Source organism: Strix aluco, chromosome 3, assembly GCF_031877795.1.
Source record: "Strix aluco isolate bStrAlu1 chromosome 3, bStrAlu1.hap1, whole genome shotgun sequence".
In the NCBI taxonomy this organism is placed as follows: domain Eukaryota; kingdom Metazoa; phylum Chordata; class Aves; order Strigiformes; family Strigidae; genus Strix; species Strix aluco.
Genome location: NC_133933.1, coordinates 5149403 through 5169610, shown reverse-complemented (window position 1 = coordinate 5169610; position 20208 = coordinate 5149403). Strand labels below are relative to the sequence as shown.

General features: G+C 37.8%; 1 protein-coding gene across 1 annotated transcript in view; it reads right to left on the bottom strand.

Annotated features, from left to right (window-relative positions):
* Positions 1-369: 369 nt before the first annotated feature.
* Positions 370-20208, bottom strand: part of SLX4IP (SLX4 interacting protein) — an 83079-nt gene continuing 63240 nt past the window's right edge. The window contains exons 6-9 of the mRNA XM_074817229.1: positions 19411-19488; positions 16599-16687; positions 3677-3786; positions 370-2181 (exon numbers count right to left, since the gene is read on the bottom strand). Of these exons, the coding sequence (XP_074673330.1) occupies positions 1365-2181; positions 3677-3786; positions 16599-16687; positions 19411-19488 (1094 nt within the window). The 3' untranslated portion in view covers positions 370-1364. The remainder of the gene's footprint in view (positions 2182-3676; positions 3787-16598; positions 16688-19410; positions 19489-20208) is intronic.

Genomic DNA, 20208 nt, shown 5'->3' with positions numbered 1-20208 from the left:
CCAAACCCAGCTCGGTTTTGCTGTTACTAGGAAAGACCTTATTGCAAAGCACTGTGAGAAACCTCATGCAAACAGGCTGAAAGAAAAAAAGGGAAAATGTCTTCAGGCATGCAGAATCTTTTTCATTTATAGCAAAAGCAGAAATTATTTATAGCAGAAAGATGCTGTTTGATCGAGAGTGTCTTGCTGTCAATTGCTGAGTTGCTAACACTCATCAGGACCTGTATTACACTGCCAACGCTAATGCTTATGGATGGGAGTCGCCTTCCTAACCTAAATGAGGATATTCACAGTCCTAAGTACATGTCAGTAACATTTTTCAAAATTGCTTCACGTATAATGTCTGTGGTCACACTGATTTTAAGAGAATTATGAAAGAAAACTGCTTATAATTTTATTTTAAACATTTAAAAAAAGATAAGCATGAATTAAAAGTTGCATTTCCTTAGCTCATTAGCACATGAGTTACAAAAGCGGTATGGAAAAGCAGTGAGCAATTCAAAATTACCTCTATCTTAAAATAACAAATAACTCGGGCATCGCTAATACATGAAAAACAGTGTGTTGTCCTTGCACACAAACAAGGCCTGATTTTGAAACATGACTGCCTGAAGATGCGTATGCGTGTTTATGTATGAACTTCTCCCAGTAGCAATGTTTGCACGTCCAGGTGACTGCACGTATAAAACCAATCCTCATTTTTCCAAAGACTGAACGCATCATCACTTGTATCCACAACGCGGGTTAGAAATAAATGTTCGTATCAAAACTGCCCAAGCAGAAACCACAGGGATTTTGAAACCCCATGGAAAAGGTGGGCTTTAAATTATCAGCAACGTTAAATCCTGGTTAAAGATTTATTTGAAATAACCTTAATTTGCCTTACTGCTGTAAAGATCATGTGAATAAACCATGAACTTCCTAACACAGAAAGGATTAATTATTACTAAAATAAACTATGTGTTCAGAAACAAAACACTGAATAACTGCAGCTGCTAACAGATCACGAAAGTGGTTTTAACTTTTGCTGTCATCAGCTGATAGGACTTTTTAGGAGTACTAAAACATATATGGATCTAAAATTTTGCTTAGTAAATATTATAAGAGATTTTTCTTGCTATAAATACTACCCTGGTTTGTACAATATTAAACTCTAATTCCTAAAGACTTCACAGAATTATCTTCACTACAGTTCCAAATGCCTAAGATACTTAGTTAACTAAATTTTCTTAAAAAGTCTTATCTAATTTTAACTTTGTATTTTTATTATCTTTCATTATTTTGAAGAGTTTCCTACTTTTTGCATATGCTCCTGAACACAAACGTGGCTGTCCACCCATGCCACCAAGGTAATATTTTAGACTTTATGACTTCTTCAGCCTTCGCAGTTTTAACCTCCCGAGACCATTTTCAACTTCTTTTTTTCTCTTTTGGATAAGCTTCTCTGAAGACATGGGCTGCAGTTCTAAACAAGATGATGGCATCACAGACAATTCTTCAGGGGTTGTGCTTGGCTCATTTTGGCTTGTCTGCACTATGTTGTTCCTCACAGAAAGAGGCCGGGAGAGGTTTTTTCCCAAAGTTAGTGACTCCTCATCAGATGCAGTCTTTGTCATGTCTTGTTTAGAAAACAACCCGGAATTAAGTGGGGTCTTCTCCTCCAGGAATGGACCTAAACAATCACCATTGGACTTATTCATTTCTGTATTGCTAGGAATTAAAGGAGTTTCTTCAGAGGATACTTTTTTGAAATGCTCTAACTTTTCTCCTGCACCACAGCTCTTTTGTTGAGCCTGTGTTTTGGTCACTCTTTGACTTTGTTTTGGACCTAGCAGTGCTGACTCAGAGCTACAAGGAGGGTTCTCGCTTAGAGGGCTCAACTTCAACCACTCCACAGAGGGAGGTTTTTGCTGGCTGCTAACATCATCTGGCTGTCTCTGATTAACATAATTTTCCGGCTCTAAAACAGGAAGCTCCAAGTTGCTTTCAGCTGTATTTGTGCAGTCCTTTAACAGTCCTCTACTCCTACATTTCACTTCAGATGGAGGACCGAGAGAAGTTTGACAGTCGTTCTTTCTGTTCCCTGTCTGCGAGTCCACTGAGCCAAGACACACTTTCTTGGAGTCCTTCCTGATTTGAGGTTTGCTTGTACTCCTTCTCCTTGTTTTTGTCCTTTTCACACTGCAATAAAAAGGAATTTCGGTTTTAAATTTAAAAAGAATCTTCGCTGCCTCAATCCGCCCTTCTTGCAAACTCTGAAACACCACTAGGGCAACCCTCTTTCTGAATGTGGAAAAAAACCCCGTATATCATCTTGACAAGCAGCGTTTTGTCTAGTGTGGATAATATCAAGTGTCATCCATCTCATTTTCCACTGCACTAGGGGAACCCTATTTATTAATGACTAAGCCATGAAGGAGTTCACATTCTATTCCAAGAGGCAGAACTGGATTCATTACAGATGTTAAAGGTCAACACGGCAGAAGTATGTTGAATTCCCTCCCAGACTGGCTAGATAAAATAGTATTTCATAAGTGCCTAAATGATTTCAAACCATTCCCATATATTCACATGCATAATGTGTATCTAAAGAATAGATGGGAGCAGGCGGAGAGAGGCAGCGTGCGCGTCTCTGTGTGAGAGTTTCTAATCTCTATTTTAGAATGTTCCTCTGGAATTTTTCCCAGGACATTTCAAAGCATCACTTTAAAGTTAACCACTACTCATCTGGTATCAAGCCCGTTCATCTGGGAAGGACTTGGGGTAATGCAAGTAGATGATATTCTAAAAGGAATTATACAGGAAAATGGGATCACAAGGGACCTGATAGAGTGTCAGTACATAAACACTCCTCAGCAGCGTGTTTCCTACAAATCTAGATTTTGCATAGGCTATAAGATGAACTTCATACACAAGTGCTGAAGCTGCCTATGTAAGATTTTGAGTCTAAAAATATTACTATAGATTGTCCCATGCCGAGACCGTTTTCTGCTGCTCTGCTGATGCCGAGCAGTTTCCAGCCCTTCAGAAAGGGGGATCTTCCCAAATAGGTAGAGCTGGCACACCTCCAAATCTAATCTCATTTCTAAAGACAACACAGATGGGACAACGTGGGTAAAAAGAAAATTTGCCAAGGTTCACAGCAAATCCCCGATTCCACATTGATTTGGGGCTACTGAGAGCTCGCACAAGTAAGAATGGCATCCTGGTACAGCAGAGGACCAGTAAAATGTTCAGCAGACCAACTAACCCTCCCCATCCACTACACCTGGGACACTCTTTAACTGCAACAGAAGATCCAGATTAATATCATGATACACTGCAGGCTCTCAAAACGAACAACAAACATCTTTGCAAAGTGTTTTTCACCAGTTTCAAGCATCACATGTTTATTCTGGCTCAGATCTTCATTCAAGGAAAAAACACCCTGTTTTGATTCTGCCTAGTGCTATGCGAGCTATCTATGTGGGTTGTAATAGCTTTTTTCATGCCGTACAAAACAACGACAATCATTTTATGTGCTTTTCCACACTAGAGTAGTGGTCTCTTAGCAATTTAAAATAATCTTTTCTAAAGGAGTTTATATTATTTGAAATTTTACTATGTAGGCTAGATTCTATTTACCCAAATTCTACCAGATTATAAATTTAACACCTTAGAAAGAATAGTGACATACATTTCTTTCAAGATGTCTTGCTTTATTTGTTCATTCCGACTAATCTTAGGCTCCTTGTTCTCAGCAGATTCAGTAAAATATTCAGACGTCCCATTGGAAAGTTCTTCTTTCTGCTCCAAAAGAAAACGCAGGTTTAAAACACGACACATCAAGCTATGATTATTCAACATAAAACTCCATTTCTAATACTAAGACTTACAGATGTTCTTTATTATTTTGATCTGAGCAGTCTAAGAGAAACAGAATTATTTTTAATCTTTTAATATTTGGGAGTCTAGTCAGTTCCCTCCCCTTTCAGACTCCCAACAAACATATTTCATATGCTAAAATATACTGCAAACAAACAAGACTGTAATGCAAAGGATGTAGCTTTCCAAACCGTCTGAGGAAACTGTTGGCAAATATTTGACATCTTTGTGGCTCAAACTGTGACAAATGCCAGGAATCTCTCTTGCAGACAGGAGCATGTTTGTCAGGTTTTTTTCTGAAGAGACTGACTGGCGCAGTGGTCTATACACTTATTCTCAGAAGAATCCCCATAATTTTCCATACTTACAAAAAAATATACAGTGTTATTTGCTCATATAAGAAGGTAAGGGTTAAAACTTTTAATACTAACATTCAAATGCTCACAGCTTGTAGTGGTTGGCTACTACAGGACAACAGGGGAATTCTTTCTGGTCTCAGCTAACAGCAGCACCATGGTTTTATATAATGCAAGATTGGGGCGAGAGGGAGGGAAGGAAAATGCTCTTTTTCTTCAAGCTGCGAGCATTTCCTTTCACAGCGAAACAAGCTCAATGAGAGAAGAGCCATTTGCTGACTTCACTATTAACTACCCCGTACTTCAAAAAAGTATTATCTCTGAGGCTATGGAGAAGAGAGAAAAACACGTGGCAAAGTCAAGAAGAGAAGAGGCTTTGTGCATCTCCTTTTCTTTAATAGTATTTTTCTTCATCAGCCTGCCCGATGCAACTTCTGACTGGGGCTCAGCAAATGTAGGAGCACTTGTTTATACCCTTTCTTGCTCTGCACAGTGAAGCCAGCACACTGGAGCCAGGCGCTACGAAAGAACTGAAGAAAGTAGAGACAGACTGTGGAGGCGTGAGGCCAAAGCGTGTACATGACCGTTGCCTGGAACACCCCTCAGGAACCCGTCACTTACAGGGGATTAAGCCCTGCCCATTTTTATTTTTATTTCTATTTTAAAAGAGAGGGGGTAAACCTCACTGCTCTTTCCAGAAGAATAAGCCAGTGAAAACAACTTCCTGTTTTGTAAGCAGAAAGAGGGGAGTCAGGCAAAGAAATAAAGCCATTTCGACAATTTAAAAAACTACAGCTGGTTTAAGCCTTCCTTTCAAGGGAAAATTATGCAAATGTTTTTGTGTGTATCGATAGATGCGTGAAGTTCTGTCCACTAATGCTGCAACACGTGTTTACAGCAGGCAAAAAACACAAGAGACGTACATGCAATGGGATTTCAACCTCAGAAATCAAGCCTAACTAGTTTAATCTGAGGGATTAATTGCTGCTTCTATTCTCGTTAGAGGTATGGAGTCCCCTAATTTGACTAAATACATTTTCATATTTTGTAAACTATTAAAGAAGGGAATATTACTAAGATACTCAAGAGTTTAATTTTAAGAAAAGGCACAGGCTCTTAACTGCAAAGTCGGTAGAAACTATTCTGATTTTCAGAAACGTTCACACAACTCAGACTGAAGGCTCTTGCACAATCGTTCTGTATCGAAGCAGCTGGGGAGCACTCTGACTTAGCCAGAGAACGGGAGCACAAGCAGAAGCGTTTGAGCTGTCCTTGTTCTGCTTTACAGTAACTGGTAAGGCTAATACTATTAGACCGGCTTCGGTCCTCAGCTGAGGACATCAACACGGCAGCCCGACAGGATCGCCACTCTGCTCAGGCAACTCCAAGCAATAGGTGGGAAGTGGCACTTTGTACAAACTCCAGAGGAGGACTGGGGACAGCTCCCGTCCACACGTACTCGCTACTGCAGATAAACAGTCAACCTCAGTTCTGACTTGCATCTGATTACGAACAGTGCGTGATCGTTGCCTGGAGAGTTCCGTCATCCGGGGTGTGAAGAGCAGACCCTGGAGAGAGTCAAAGATGACGAAGCCATGTCACTTGTGAGCTGAGTCAGACTGGAGTTAATGGTCCAGAGCTGAAGGGCTAACACATTCCCTCACTATGCCATCGTCAACCTTCCAGTTTGCTTTCAAATAACTTATCACACAAAGCAGTGATAGAAAAGGGTTAAGGCATTAAAAAAATTAAAAATCAAAATGATTTATATGTGAAACACTTCTGAACATGCCCTCTAAGTACAGTAGATTTTCCCCTTGGAACCACACCCTCTAAGTGGTGTATTTTGAGAGCTGAACAATTAACATAAGGCATATGAGTCAGTCTTTGAAAGACTCTGTGGGAACCAGAGAGCCTTTTGCTATTAGGAGTGATGTAAACTCCCTAAGGCTGGAATAAGTCCACAATAGAAGGCAAAGAGAGTCATAAATAACAACAATGGACACCCCATATACTACTAAGACACTCAGCCATTACTGGTGATACTTCCTTTATTTTCTTTATTAGGCTTAATAATTTTAGTTAATTAAAAAAAATAAAAAACACTGTCTGTTTTGGGAATACTATTTATTTCCTATGGGAACTTCAGGACTTGTTAAAGAAAGAAAAAAAGCTAATCTGCTCTCATCCTGTCTAGTAATCCCAAATTCCTTTTAGGCAGTGAAATAATTAAAGAAAAATATTCCAGGCATAAAAAGGAGGACAGCAGAAGCAGACATCATATAAACAATGACACCATGACAGAGAAAAACGTCAAAGCACCGCCAGACTTGTGACTTGACTCTGAAAGAGCTGCAGGGAGTGGGATTGCTGCTAACAAATTAAAACCACATTTCTTGGCAAATTGTTAAAGACAGACATATTTACATTTGTATAGAGACTGGGTGGGCACGGAAGATTAAAATGCTTCTTTAGCCCTTGAACTGCCAAGTTCTATTAGAAATATGTGCTCTTAAAATCCTAGGGCAAGCTCACTCCTTTTTGTCACTAAAACTCGGCAAAGAAGGGCCTGCAGAAAGGAAGCTTACAAAGTCTTTCTACCCTACCTGCTCATAATATTGGCCTCTCAAAACCTGATTTTAAGATCCTTAGTACTTATCCAAAGAGATGCCTGGGAAAAAAACTCTCTTGAGAAACATGATGGTTAGGCACACGATATACTTGCTTTAGGGCTTAACAAACTGAAAATTCATTCTTTTACTATCTTACTCAACTCTCTATCTCACTCCAAATGAAAAAGAAACCCTCAGAAATGTAAAAAGTGGTGACTGCCATCTGCAGCTCTCTCCAGGATGGATGAGTTCAGCAATACAGCATTAAATACCCGCAAAAGAACTACTCATGGATGTGCACTCATGAAGAATCCTTACAACCCATTATCCTGAAGAGTGAAAGGTTTGGCCTTTTCAGCCTGACAGTGATACTCATACAAATCTTGAATTTATTTTTCTTTCAGTCCAGGGTTTGGGATGCTGGGCTGAAAGAAAAATTTCCAATGCTGCCCTTCTTCCCACCTCTTATTTGGTTTCATACTTTCTAGTTGTCTCTTACTACGCTCAGGGTAACAGTTGCACATGCTCATGTACCAATTAAGTAATGCTCAGGGATAATTAAATTTCGTGTCTGGTTAACAAATAAAAACCCCAAACACAATAAAAACCACACATTGTTTTTGAGCTGCATTTATCAATGTGGCTCAACTTGCTCATCAAAAAATACTTAATAGAAAACATCAATGGGTCCAAAAAATCAAATTTAGTATCAAGAGTGCTGTACGGGAGGGGACTCTGAATATAATAATGTAGATGAAGCAATGAAATAAAGTATTATCCCAGGCACATACAAGTGAATAACATGTAAATGAGTAAAAGGAATCAGACAGAAACAGTTAGTTAGGGGAGCTTTATGTGAGCTTGCAACTGCACGATTTCTCTTAATGTCACTCTAAGGAGTGCCTCGAGCTCAACCACCTAAGATAACCTTTACATCTCAGAACTCTTCTAACAGATGATTGACAGATCAGAGAGGTCATACAGGACTCCTTCCAATCTGATAAACAGAAAAGGGCTCCTAAAGCAAGTGAGGAGGCTTGTCAGTGAAGGATGAATCAGATCCTATCATCTAACTGATAGAAAATCAACAGAGACAGGACTTTGGGTCTAGTCTTCTGCCCTCTCCCATCCCACATGAAGGAAAAGCTTCCCACAATTTCACGATGCAAATTTTTCAGCATTTCCAATGTAGCGAGGCATCTGTCCTAGCAATTCTACTTATGAACTCCTACCACATCATAAAACATTGACAGAAGTTTTCCAAGTACAGGAATGGATATTATTCTCAAACCAAAATACAGTTCCTTGATTGGACTTGCAAAATACAGCTCTACATTGTAAAATGGACTGTCCTGCTCTGTACGTCAGTAAGTTCCAGTAAAAACATTAAGGATCGTTCCATGTTACACATGGGAGTACTGATTTTTCATTTGAAATAGGTATTTCTAAGGAATGCTGATGGTTTTAAAAAATACATTCTTTTCAAGATTGAAATTGAGGAAACTACCAGAGAAAACTGCACCTCTCTGGTGAGGAGCAGAACCGTATAACCTACCTGTGGCCTAGCACAGAAAGCAAAATCTAACTCCTGGACCAGCGCAGTCTTCATTATCTACTACCAAAATTCATTTTGATTTGACACCATAGATCTTAACTATTAAGTTTTTGCTTGTCAAGAGACTGTACTATTTAGTCCAAGAGTTGGCCCAATCTGTTACAAGCCCCTGTGATACACATTCCACTTTCTCAAAATACAAGGTGTGATCCGGTTTTCTCACTTGATACGTAAGTCCTGGCAATTTCAAACACTCCCAAGGTCCCCAAAGCATCATCAGATTAGCTTACTGCATATGGCTTCTATATGAAAAATGCCTTCTCACTTTTGAAGTCTGTTGCTTGGACTTTAATCATATTTTACATATAGCAGGAATCCCAGCCTATTCTGAATGTAGGAAATTCAGAGTTCTCTAGATCTGCGTTTGAACACTTGCTAGATAACAGAAAATGGCAAAATTCCTAATAAGCTGTAAATGGCATAAAATGCAATACATCATTAAGAAAATGAAGTTGGGCCCTTTTTAAAAATCAGTACACATCTGTAACACAGATAGCAAGAACATACATAACACTTTCTAAAGCCACAGAAGGTGCTCCTGAAACAAACCATTTATTTACATACTGAGAAGCACGTGATACGGGCTGTGTGTGTTTGCTTGAAGGCAAACAGCCTTAAAATTAATGTTAAGTAATTGAGCTATTAATCATTCTGATTTTATATACTGATGCTACAAGACTTAGATTCTATCTTCAGAGAAAGTGTCCACTGATAAGAAATGGAGGAAAAGACAATGGCTTTTCAACCAAAATAACTCCTCTCAGTGACACTGAAGAAAACTGTAAAGCATACTAATGCTGAATTTTTTTTTTTTCTTAAGAACACTGATGTCTTAAAAGCACACATCTTTAGCTAGCCTTTCCTGTCAATTTTAAAGTTCCTGCCTCCAGTTGTTACTAAAGGGGACAGGCATGCAAGATATAAGTTTTAAACTTTAAAGACTTTTTTAAAAAATAGAAGATATTAGGTGGAGCTCGACCTCTTTACCTCATGGTTTGTAAGCTGGGCAAAGGAATCTACTACTCAATTGTCACATGAGTATCTGAAGAAGCAAGGCACTCGTGTAATCTTGTACTACAGAGTTTTTAGCAGTCTGACATGAGGATCCTCCATCTGCCTACCAAATCTAAATGGGTACCGGAGTCAACCCGTGCAGATGTCTAAACACCTATCAGTAATACTGAAGTAAACTTTGTATTTATCCTTCCAGATATAGCATGGGTTATGACATAACTGAATACTACTTATAGTACCTGATGTCCACAAAACCATGATTCATATATGTAAAACTTCAATTCTTACAGAAAAAAATCTGGAGAAGAATACATAAATTTTAAAAAACAACTGTTCTCTTTATACAATTACAATAGTGTTTAACAACTGCAGGAGATCTTGGAAAGAATAACTAATACTCTTGATCTTGCTGGTTATACAGAAGCAAAATATGTAAAACAGGCAGAACTGCACAGCCCAGGAGATAATTACTGTTCAACAATTTAGTCAATGTCTTAGTTTGGTTTCCAAAACAACCACCACCCCACCCCCCACAAAGCCCCCAAGATTTGTGAGCTCACACTGGGGATCCATCCCTCCAAATAATTTCAAATCATTACAGATTGTTCAAAACTCCTTCCATGAACTTTACCATCATATATTTCAGCTTACTGTTCCGTCAAGTTATGAAATTCCTATTAGTTGTAACAGATTTCTGCTAAAGGCTGAGGGATGGATTGCTCTTTAAAACAATTTAAAAAAAAAACATGGTCAAATATTCTTTGTCCAACAGGAATATGGAGAATTGTTATCAGAAACTGAAGTAATTTAAACCTTTTAAAGTCCTAGAGTCATCAAAATCTCACAGATGCACAGCAGCTAAATAAAACCTTTAGCTCACTGTAGCTTTAAACATTATCACTGCCAGCCTTCCACCCTGCACCTTTGCTGGGGGTGCCTGTCCTCTCAAAGTCTGCAGAGAGGAAAGAACATCACTCACTGCAAACTCTAGAACCTTAACTCAAATCCCCATTAACCACCAGCATAAGCTGTGACAGCAAGAGAGTGAGAGGGGGGAGGAAAATGAGGGAGGCGAAAGAATGATGACAGACGATAATATCTTAAATAACCACAAAGTTTTGACAAATGAGATCTTGTGAACACTGCTAAGCAGTTACATTTAAATCAACTGAAGCACTTATAGAAGAAGCAACTATCAAAATCAGTAAAAGATTATTCAATTTGTCCCTACTTTTTGAGTACTGCTTCATATGGAAATCATTTTACGTGCTTAATCATCTATACTGCAGTTACCGAACCTCTGGTATTTCTGCAACTTCATCGGGATTTTGCCCAATGAGGGGGACATAATCTTTTATTGATGACGTATTCAACTTGACTTATTGGCTTTAAGACAATTTAAGTATTTTTATTTCGTTCCATACATACTCTAATATTCTCTCTGCTTTTGAGATACATAATGCTGTGGAACAAAGATTTTCAAATCAGTTCCTTGCAGCAATATGTCAGCCTTTTTTCCAGAGATCATACAGTTAATTCACTCAACAGTATGCATGAACACTGTAATTGCTCTTTTCAGTCAAAATACTGTGCATTTATCAACAGATGATTTTCATTTACAGTCCTAATGCTCCTCTAACCAGCTCTGTGAGGTTTCTCTGAAATTCTCCACAGCCTTCTCCAGTCTTGACTAATTGAAGTAATTGTGTCAGATTCCATTTCATCATTTGTCCACTTCTCTGGATCATTGATATAACAAACAGCAGACAGCTATTAGACTTTTGCCATGCAGAAAATAAATCAGTCAGTTTGTAAGCTATAAGAAGAAACTACGACAAGTTCAGACAAATCTCACTGAGGCAATTCACAGCATTACCGCTCTCAGGTATCCTCCCCCCCCTTCTGCAGGAGGTTCCTACCCCCACTGCAGAGTTGGCAGAAGGGAGCACACACACACCCCAGCTGCTCCCACCCGCAATTCAATGCACTAGCTTAAAAACCAGGGAAGTTTGGTTTGCATGAATCCACAAGACTCTGATATGCAGCGAGATGAGATGCAGGCACACAGCCCTTTTGGCAAACTCTGCTATAGGAGTGGTAATCTCCAAGGAGAAGAGACAGACAGCGGGGACAAAAGGGAATATTGTAAAACTGCTGTTAGCTTTCTTCTTTATGACCAAGTCAAAGACTTTAGTATCATTACTTTGTGATGTAGTTTCTCAGAGAGAGCAGTCTTATGATTCAAGCTAATTTAAAGCTATCCTTACATTGAAAGGGAAATCTCACCCTTACCCAACACACGGCCCTGCCAAGTCTCTGTATCAACACTAGTGTTTATGCAGCCATGCAGTGAGTCTGACTGAAGTGATCCAGCTGAAAGCTAACCATGCAAACAACAAAAAAACCTCAAAACCAAAAAAACCCCTTCTTTTCAGAGGGATCAGTGAATTAATCCAGCTCCCCACACCTGTCAGGTACTGACAGACACTGAGGACAAAAGTACATGGCTGAGAGAAGGGAAAAGAAGGCAGGAGGGACAGCATGTCTCAGCATCATCCGTCTTGCATCAGCTTGAGCAGAATATGAAGGATGAGTAGAAAAAAAGTGACAGAAGCTTCAAGTGTCAAAAGTAAAAACTCACCAAAGAGAAAACTCTTTACCTGTTCCACTATGTGGTATTAAAGAGTTCATTAGTCTGCAGTTTCCTCTGCTCTACCTTTCTGAAAAAAATAGTGAACCCTCTTCATACAGTTAGCAAACTACAGCTTAATACTGTTTCCCCCTAGCTATGTTCCCTATAATGACTGAAAAGAATTGAGCATATTATTTGAAAACACATGAAAACTAGATTTTATGAAATTTTAAAAAAGGGTAATGAAATCGAAAACCATCAACGAGACAAGTGTTACAACAAATGCAACATTAATGCGTGTTTTGGATGTTACTTGCAAACCAGGGTAACTCTCAGCTGCTACCTAAAGGAGGGGGTCCTGCTCTCTTCACCCAAATCCTGACTGCGTGCTCCTGCAACATTTTTTGTGTTACAATTGGCAACTGTGGGAGTACAGGATGAGTTGGTTCAGTGTCCTCCAATAAAAAACAGAGAAACTTCACAAATAAATTGGTTTTTGCTGGATCAAGTCAATGAATTAATTCATTCTCAACTGAAGAATCACTTGGCCCATTGTAACCAGAAAGGACAGGAATATGTCGAACTAGAGGGGATGTGGACTGACCTTTTCAGTAGTAGTCCACCACTACAGTAGTTTAACTGTGATATTTTTTATATATATATATATATACACACACACACACACACAGAGTTCCTTGCCAAGATTATTCACATTTATGCAGTGTGAATTGTGCAACTGTACTTCAGTTTCCTTCTTCCCCTACCCAATCTGATATCACTTAACAATAAAAGTCTTTACAGTATTTAAGATAACTAAATTTCACATAAAGTCTACTAATCTTTACAAATTGCTGCTATCTGAAAAAAGTTTTCATTCTGCCTTCCAACAGACACACTATTCCAGCAGCATATATACTCTAATTAAAAGTCTCCTGTTAATTACACCTAAGTGTACATGTTTTCACGAAAGAACCAGAAGCCTCTTCCCAGCATAGCCATGTCATTCGTGCTCTTAGGAGTTTTAAGAAAGAGAATTCTCTAACATACCTGAAGTATGTTACAATGGCACCATTTATAAAATCAGACATGTATGAAGAAGATGAAGTAGTTTGCTTTTGTTTCTCTGTTGGGGATTTTAAAAGGACTGGGCATATCTTTAGCACTTTTCTTCCCCTTGCGTACCTATGCAGGTTTTTTTTGTTCAGTTGGTTTTTTTTAAAGTAATATTCTGTTTGAGAAAGAATCTTTATTTTTGTATAATATTCTCTGTAACTTAACGAGGCTCAGCAGAAAGAAGCCCTGAGATCTTTTTAATCAAGACAGGATCTCCTACTCCCCACTTTCTTTTCTGATTTCACATGAATGGTTAATTTTAAATTTCCACTTTAATGTCATGATTAGCTTAACCTCCTTCATGGTTTCCCTGCAACTGCTTCCTCTCATAGATTCTAGTATAAAGCTGATGTGGTTATCAATGAATACTCCATTGTTAGCACATTTTCAAATGCTCACAAGCCTCCAATAAGCCTTCCACCCATTTCCATTTCCACTGTTTCTTCAGATAACCCATTTCCATTTTTCCATTTTAGCTCTCTACATAATACTCATCAAGAAAATGTCGTCATTGACAAAGATGACTAATCTCTCCAGAGCTCTCACATATTTCCCTGGGTTTTCTCTTTTGCCATGTTCCCAAAACTGTCGCATTTTTCAAGATAAAACTATTTAAGATTGCAAACATAGTTTGGCAAAACAGGAAACAATGGTTTTATGTTTAAACGTAGCATTAATCAGCCAAGCTATTCTTCCATCTTTTCCTTGAGACTTCCAATTTGCTTATGTCTTTTCAATAACTTGCTGTATTGGTTTTTTAATAGAGATTTCCCTTCTTCCAAAATGATTATTACTGCCTGAAGCCTGATTTTGAGATATGACCACTAAATAGATTCTAGAAAATAGAAAATTACGTATCGATAGATTTTATTCTATTTTATTCCAGCTCTACTCCTTAGAAATGCTCTCAAATCTTTTATTAGTTTATGCTTAAAGCTAATCTGACAGAAACTGCCTAAATCCACCTTTTCCTTGGTCTTCCAAGCTGCATCACAGAAGGCCTCAAATTGCTTCTCTCGCAACTGATGCTAAGGTTTGTGCTTGTGACTATCTCAAAAGCAATCTAATTATGATCTTTCCTAAGATGTAGGACATCAGAATTTGGCTACATCCCTTGAAACTCCTAGTTTAAGCACAGTCTATTTCAGAGACACAGCCTAAAAGGCAGTGAAAAGGCAAAGAATAAAGTGCTGAAGACAGGGGGAGAAAGAGAAAGCTGCAGTAAGTCAAAGAAACGTTTATCAGGCTGACATGAAACTGGTTCCAAGTAATGGGAAAGCAGGGCATTGAGCCTGACTTGTCTTGACAGAGCTCAGGAATAAAAGCTTGACCCAAACCATAAAACAGCATGAAAACAGTTTAAAAAAAAAAATTAAAAATTGTAAAGTCTTGACTAAGTGAATCGCAGTGACATTCAGCAACACTGAGAAGTGACAAAGTCTCCCTTAACGCATAGTCAACTACTTTTATAAAACACAGATAGGCCCTCAAAACCAAGGGTGTGAGCTGATTAAACGTTTAAAAGAACTTGCATGCAACATTATGAAATTATTCAAACCCAAACAACATACGGAGGAAAACAAAACATATGCCTCATTTTTAGCCCATGACAGAATACACTGGAGTATATCAACGGAAAGGTCTTCTGGGTGGTCTTTTGTAGTTTAGTTTAGAGTCCAAGCATACTCACTGCTAAATTGCATAGAGAAAAGTACACACACAAAGTGCAGATCCTTAGCCTTTACTTCTGGAGTGCCAAAAACTTGAAATTACCTCGCAGTGGCAATCAAACACTCCCCCAGTTTGGCAAAGTACTGAGCTGGAGTATATGACAAATTCGGTACTAATGTGCTATAGAAATTCTGGATCAACAAAAGAGTCTGGAGTGAACCCTTTGAGTTACAGTGGTAAGAATTGAAAAGATACACAAAAACATTTGCTGAGGGTCTGTTCACTTCTTGTTAGTTCTCCAAATCGGGGCTCAGGGGTAACTTTATCTTACTCTCTCCCACCAACATACTGCACTGACCATCCCAGCCAGTTCTATGCACATGCATTGCATCTGGAAGTAAAGCCAACTCCCAAGACTTTATTATTGATTAGGTTATCATACCACTAAGAGATTTATTTTTTTAAAACGTAAAAGGCTTTAAACTCCCTTTTTAGACAGCAAGGTGTTTCCATAGATCAAGATCAAATTTTGAAATAGTCAAGCTAAAGTCCACAGCATTATATTTTTCATTTGCCTTCTCCTTGCTAGACAGAATAATATGAAAGAAACTAAAGAAAACTTCTCTTTTGTTTTATGGAAAGATTAAAAATACCAAATGAGGGAATTGGATATCTCGTAAGAGATACTTAAGCAAGAAAAAAGAAGATAATTATTTCTCAGTCAAAATGCAGAGACAGGATTTTGTAGTTAAAGCATCTAAGCAGCTTTCAAGACAATACTGAGAAAGTAGTAGTTTTCAAAATAGCAAAGTATTTCTAAAGCAGTTACATATTTTTTTCTGAGAGAGAAAAACATTTGCTTGATCCTCTGACATTTAAGGATACTTATCAATCTAGGAATCAAGATAATAAAATCGGCATTTAGTCTAATAAATAAAAACACCCTGCTTGATTTTAAAAAAATACTAAGTTGACTGAGTAGAAGAAAACCTTTTTTTCCAAGGGTCAAACATACTTTAATACCTCTAAGATAAACTACTAAAATCTAAATAGACCTCAGCATGTAATTCTGAGTCTTTCTGTGAGCACAGAAGAGACTGCCTGCCATATAGCAGGTCACCTGGGTCAACGTGAGCACTCCTGAGACAATCAGCAGTTAACCACAGCATAAAATTCATAAGCCTTTGACCCTGATAAAGCCTTCAGGATGAAATATTTAAGTTGAATTGTTTATGGTATTTAACTACACACCAGTGCCTTTTTCTCCATAAATGTTTGGTGCTTTTTTTTTTCCCCAGCAGGACTGGCACTGATCCATTTGAGTTGTTTTGCAGAACAAGTGCTAAGAAAATGTACAAGAAACCCGTGGACATTAAGAACTGCCCCATTATAATTTTGGAAAGTAAAAAGGACAAAATATAAAGGAAGAGATGATCCTTAAATCATCTAAATCTAAAATCATACCTAGCTTTCTAAATACATGGTCTTTTTCTCTGAGCCTTATATGACTCAGAAAATGCTGAGCTTCCAAAAATTCCCATTTTTGTCTGCTTCAGACTCACTTCAGGATGTCCTTTTGAATACTTTGGCCCAACTGTTAATGTGACTTTCTGCTTCCAAGATGACAGTCACAAATACGTGAATAACTACATCTCTATACAAACAGTCGTCTTACCACTATAAAATAAACCAGAAAATTTATAGAAGGGTTTTGTACATACCAATACACCACTTTCACATGTCCAAGCACTTGGATTAGATTCAAGTTTACTGACACAAACTATAAATCTGTCTGGAAACACACGTAGCTCTATACAAAAAGAATTGAAAAGATTACAAAAATTATAACCATAATTCAAAACCACACGTATTGACAACTTATATACATGTTATTTTAGTAAACAAAAGACTTTATTTTTTAAATTGAACACCATCTCACTTCATGCACTCCACTAATTTCTTACCTACTCTCTCTTCAACATCCCATCCCTCCTTTTGTTTTGCTTTTTTAAATCATTCCAAATAATCAATAAGTCAGAGTAAATTTAGTTCCCAAGAGGATAGTCATAGCTGCAAATTAGTCCACCTGCACCCCTGGACAAATATACCAGACAGAACCAACAGACAAACCACTTAACCATAATTTCTTTTGTGCCATTCTGGTGATGAGCCTTTTCATCACAAAAGCTGTAAATTATGTTTGTAATACAGCACAACATATTCAATCGAGACTTGGCATAAAAACTCAGCATAAGGCTGTTTCAAATTCTGACTGCAGTGATTTTTGAAGTCATTAAAAAAATTGGTTAACTACTACAGAACTACGATGGTTTACTCAAGATCACATGGTTTGTTATGAACACAACAAAAGTTTCTATTTACAAAGGATTAACAATTGAAGGGTTCTCAGATTAGAATAGACAAGACAAAGCTTTATTCAGTGTCTATCATAGCTGGATATTTTGTTATTTTACATATTGGATTATTTCCAGATAGCTACCTTCATATTCTCAGCTCAGATTTTTTTGCTGTAGGTTTTTAGTTTGGTTTTCTAAAAAGAGAATTACTAATTTTTAAAGTTTGTTGTACTTCAAAACCAAGCCATAACACCCTATTTTCTGGAACAAGAAAGAGACAAGGCAAGCAGAAAAAACCACGAGGTTGACCTCAGAATTTTTTGGTAGAACATCTCCTCACAATGAATTGAGTATAGGCATAGGGGCACAATTTGCCAGCAATGTTCAGGTCCCATATGGGTGGCTGCCTCTCTACAAGGTACTGCTGCTTCGCCAACAGCATATTTCCATTAGTATCTGACAAAGCCCTCTGAGCACATACCAGCAGCAACTTTTCTAGAGTCATTACAATGAAAGATGGGGATGTTGAAACAGATCGCCTTGCCTTTGCCATTGGTTGAAAAAGCAGACACAGAGACCTCGGACGCATCTGTACCGACACAATAGCTTGTTAAGCTACTACAACTTCATAATGAATATGAGCCTTTCATAAACCTTTCAAAAATATCAGTTCTGTTAGCAAAAGGAAGTATTCATGTGGTGCCTTATGTCCAGATGATTCTTCTTCTGCTTGTATCCTCAAGACTTGAAAAGCCACCCCCAAAGGTCTAGTCCAATGGCTTTCAAACTGCGAGCAGTCTACGGACATCTTCCAAATGGACTACAAAAGAAAAGCTGGACAGCTGCTGCAAGGACTGAATTTGGTATGTGGGGGTCCAATAAGAGCCTCTTAGGTAACTTTAAATACTAAGTGAGCATCACAAATTAAAGTACGCAACATTCTGCTTCTGTTCGGCTCAACATCTAGTTTTTGTTTGTGAAGTACTTGGTGTAACTTACAGAAAGGAAACATTGGTGCCAAATTATTTATTTTTTTAGCATATGTGCTTATTTTGTTATCTATTGAGAGAGAAACCCAGCCAAATGAAGTTCCTTTCTTGTCAGGAACTTCACGTGGAAGCAAAGTTTTGACTGCAGCATCACAGGCTCTCTTTTTGGCAGCACTAGTAGGACAAGTTAATTCCAGTTAGACATCTTTATTGTTACATTTTATAACAATCTCACTTGCTGGCTAACAAAATGAAAGTATTTTTAGGTATTCATTGATGCTTAAAAGAAGCTCAAATTCAATACACAGAAACCAGTGTTGACTTACCAATGCAGACACTCTGCTATTCTATTCTAACTATTCTTCCAGGAGGCTGGGAGAACAAGTTTGATGAAATATTTAAAACCAACACTCCAATCTCTTCAACCAATATGGACATAGAAAACAATGACTTGACACTTGAAGAGAAATTTAAACATTTACAAATATGATGAATTCCTATAAAAATAAGAAATGCTTTAAAAATATCCATTCAAGTATTCAATATTTTTAAGGGCACCTAATTGATTTATTCTACTTTTTTAAATACGAAAAGCTCAACACAAAGAGCAGTGATTGTTATAGCTCCTTTTTATTGCTGTTGGTGGGACAGGATTGATATCACTTCCTCACAGGGCATCTTGGCTTGAGAAAACATGAAAAAAAATCTGGTCCAATGACATCACCTGTGTAAAGATTTTATAGCACTGAGGTGAATGAAAGCTTTTTCTTGCATACACTTGTACTGTACCGTTGATGTCACAAGACACTCAAGAAATAATGAAGTGATTCATACTGCAACCTCTGGTTAATTCACCCTGCAGAGACTCAGTAAAATGCTGAGTCTCATCATACGTACAGAATTTGGTGTGGCTTAGCTGATTACCCTGGGGCAAGGCATACACAAATTTAAAATTAAGTTTAAAAAAAAAAATCCATCATATGTTAAGAAACACATCTCTCTTTTTTAGGAAACATCCTCTGGGGGAAAAAAAAAAAACCAAACAAACAAAAACCAAAAGAAAACCAAGATCTGAAAGAAATTTTGATTAAGTAGACCAAAATCTGACAAAGTATTAGTTTATGTTCCTTTTTTTCCTCCCAGAAATGGAAAATTCTAAGTAACTCTATAAGAAACTGATTTCTTACCACGATAATGTTTCCCTACAGCACAACGGAGATTAACCCATCTCTTCATAAAGTAGGCAGTAATGTGAAAACTGTTGGCTGCAACATAAAACAAAGGGATAATAATAAGTGTAAGGGTATATTTGGCATTCTTGTCTCAAAGTGTTGCACATCTGCGAAGATAGGATTGAGAGAAATCAGCAGCAGCAGCTCAAGAATACAAAAGAGAAGGTAACTTTAAAGGAATATTTTTAAAATGAAATGGCTCATACTGAAATCTCAAGAAATTAGTATCTGAAGCAAGGGAAAAATCTAAACAAATTACTAACCATCAAATTTTGGTATCCAACCACAGAAATAAATTTTAATCAATTAATTGATCAGAGGTGTCTTCTGCTTGATAGCCTAGTGTCACAGTCACTAGTCCAATAGGCTAAAGTACTATTCACTATGATGTTTTTGTACATATTCTACAAGAACACTACAGATGACCATTCACTTAACTGCCTTCTAGAAAAAGGTGGCATACTCAAAGCTGACAGAAAAAATGCTAGCTATAAAAGCAAACAAACATACGTGAAAGGTCTTAATTATCCACAATTCCATTGAATTAAGTGAGAAATGCATATTTTTAAACTCCTCAGTAGCTACAAGTAGACAGAGATAGCCTGGCTGACCCAGCAGGTACCTGAAACACACAGAGGCTTCTTCAGTTTCTATTCCTGAGAACGACAGAAATCCTTGTGCACCAGGAGCATAAGGAAAGGACAGAAAGGATTCTATTACGGCGAAGAGACTATTAGACTACGGCTAAGGAAA